The 1,425-nt window shown below is 44.1% G+C and overlaps 1 protein-coding gene across 1 annotated transcript; it reads right to left on the reverse strand.

Moving 5' to 3' along the window:
• Window positions 1-607: 607 nt before the first annotated feature.
• On the reverse strand, window positions 608-1,186 carry LOC115769497. The gene has a single exon (XM_030714316.1). The coding sequence runs from the start codon at window positions 1,184-1,186 to the stop codon at window positions 608-610; it is 579 nt and encodes a 192-aa protein (XP_030570176.1).
• Window positions 1,187-1,425: the final 239 nt, after the last annotated feature.

Consider the following 1,425-nt stretch of genomic DNA (forward strand, 5'->3'; position numbering starts at 1 on the left):
AGCAGTGCAGTCTCCAGCTGTGACTTGAACTCTTGCCAAACACGCGCCTGCGCAGCGTCGGCTGCCAGTTGCCCAGTTTCCTTTGTCTTCATGGAGTGGCAGTGGCAGTGCCAGAGTGGGAGTGGGAGTGGGGCACCATTTGGAAAGCTACAGGAATGCGCCAAGCCAGGCGGTTATCTCGACAGTCATTTAGCCTAATCAGTGCCGAAACTGCCAGCAGTAGTTGGCAGTAGATGATCTTAAGAAGAAATACCCATGAATTTCAAACTCCTATTAACTATTATTATTGGCTTTTTCTTATATATAAAAATAATGATTAGGTAGAAACAGCAAAAAATGAACAGGTTGTTTGTATAGCTAAGACGGAACACCCGACAGACTTTAACTTGTTGGGAATTGTAAGATTCGAGACATTGAAAAAGTAAAAGCGGACAGACCAGAGATTATTTAAGCTGGGGCTAAAGTTGTGTTAGTGAAAGAGCTTCGCCCTTTAACCACTAAGGATATGTGTTTAAAATTATAGCCATTTAATCATCTGATGATATTTGCACATGCTAAGCTCCAAAACTGGTTACAAATATTTGTGTATGCATATTAAAAATTCAAATCATTTGTTGGTGAGGGAGTACGTCATTAGACCTATAATGGCTGCCTTACTCAATGTATTCACATGGGGACCCGCGGCCGGCAAGAATGTGCTGACCAGCGAGGAGCCGTAACGGGCAATGCCAGCGGATGCTGCCACGCCCACATGATAATAGTTATCTTCCTGTGTGCCCAAATACGCGCCGGATGCAACATTGCCCAGCAGCGATAGATCCTTAACCGTCTCCGTGGCACGATCCCAGTCATCGCCCAAGCTGCCCATCATATCATAGAGCACCAATATAAGAGACAGGGCGTGCACCAAGGCCATACCCGATTGAGAGGATTGCAAGTAGAATTCAATATTGGCCAGCGGAAGAGGTATAACATCCACAATGCCCGTTGACACAGAAAAGGAGCGTGTAGGACCACACTCCTCATCCTCCTCCAGGGCACGCACGAGCGACAGCAGTCCATGGACAAAGCAAAATGCGGCTGCTGTATATCCATACGGGTGTTCAGCCGGTGCCAGTGCGTAAAGTCCATAGCAGCAGGCGCCGATCAGCGACAGCTGGGAGAGAGCCTCACAATACTTGGACATATCGCTAAAATCTTAAAAGATGGGCTAAATGGGAAATTTCCAATTTTTTACCGAAACTAAAATTTAATGTGTCTGACTTGACTAAAAAGTTTAAAATGAAAAGTTTAAAATCAAAAACTCTAAAATTTCCATGTTTCATCCTAACAATTGAGCCAAGTATGTCTGAGCTCTAATGTCAAGTGGGTATTATAGAACATTTTTAAAATCCCAAAGTTCCTGATCATTGTTATACTTTACTT

Source organism: Drosophila novamexicana, unplaced genomic scaffold (genome assembly GCF_003285875.2).
Source record: "Drosophila novamexicana strain 15010-1031.04,08,12 unplaced genomic scaffold, DnovRS2.1 tig00004554-arrow-pilon, whole genome shotgun sequence".
Lineage (NCBI taxonomy): Eukaryota > Metazoa > Arthropoda > Insecta > Diptera > Drosophilidae > Drosophila > Drosophila novamexicana.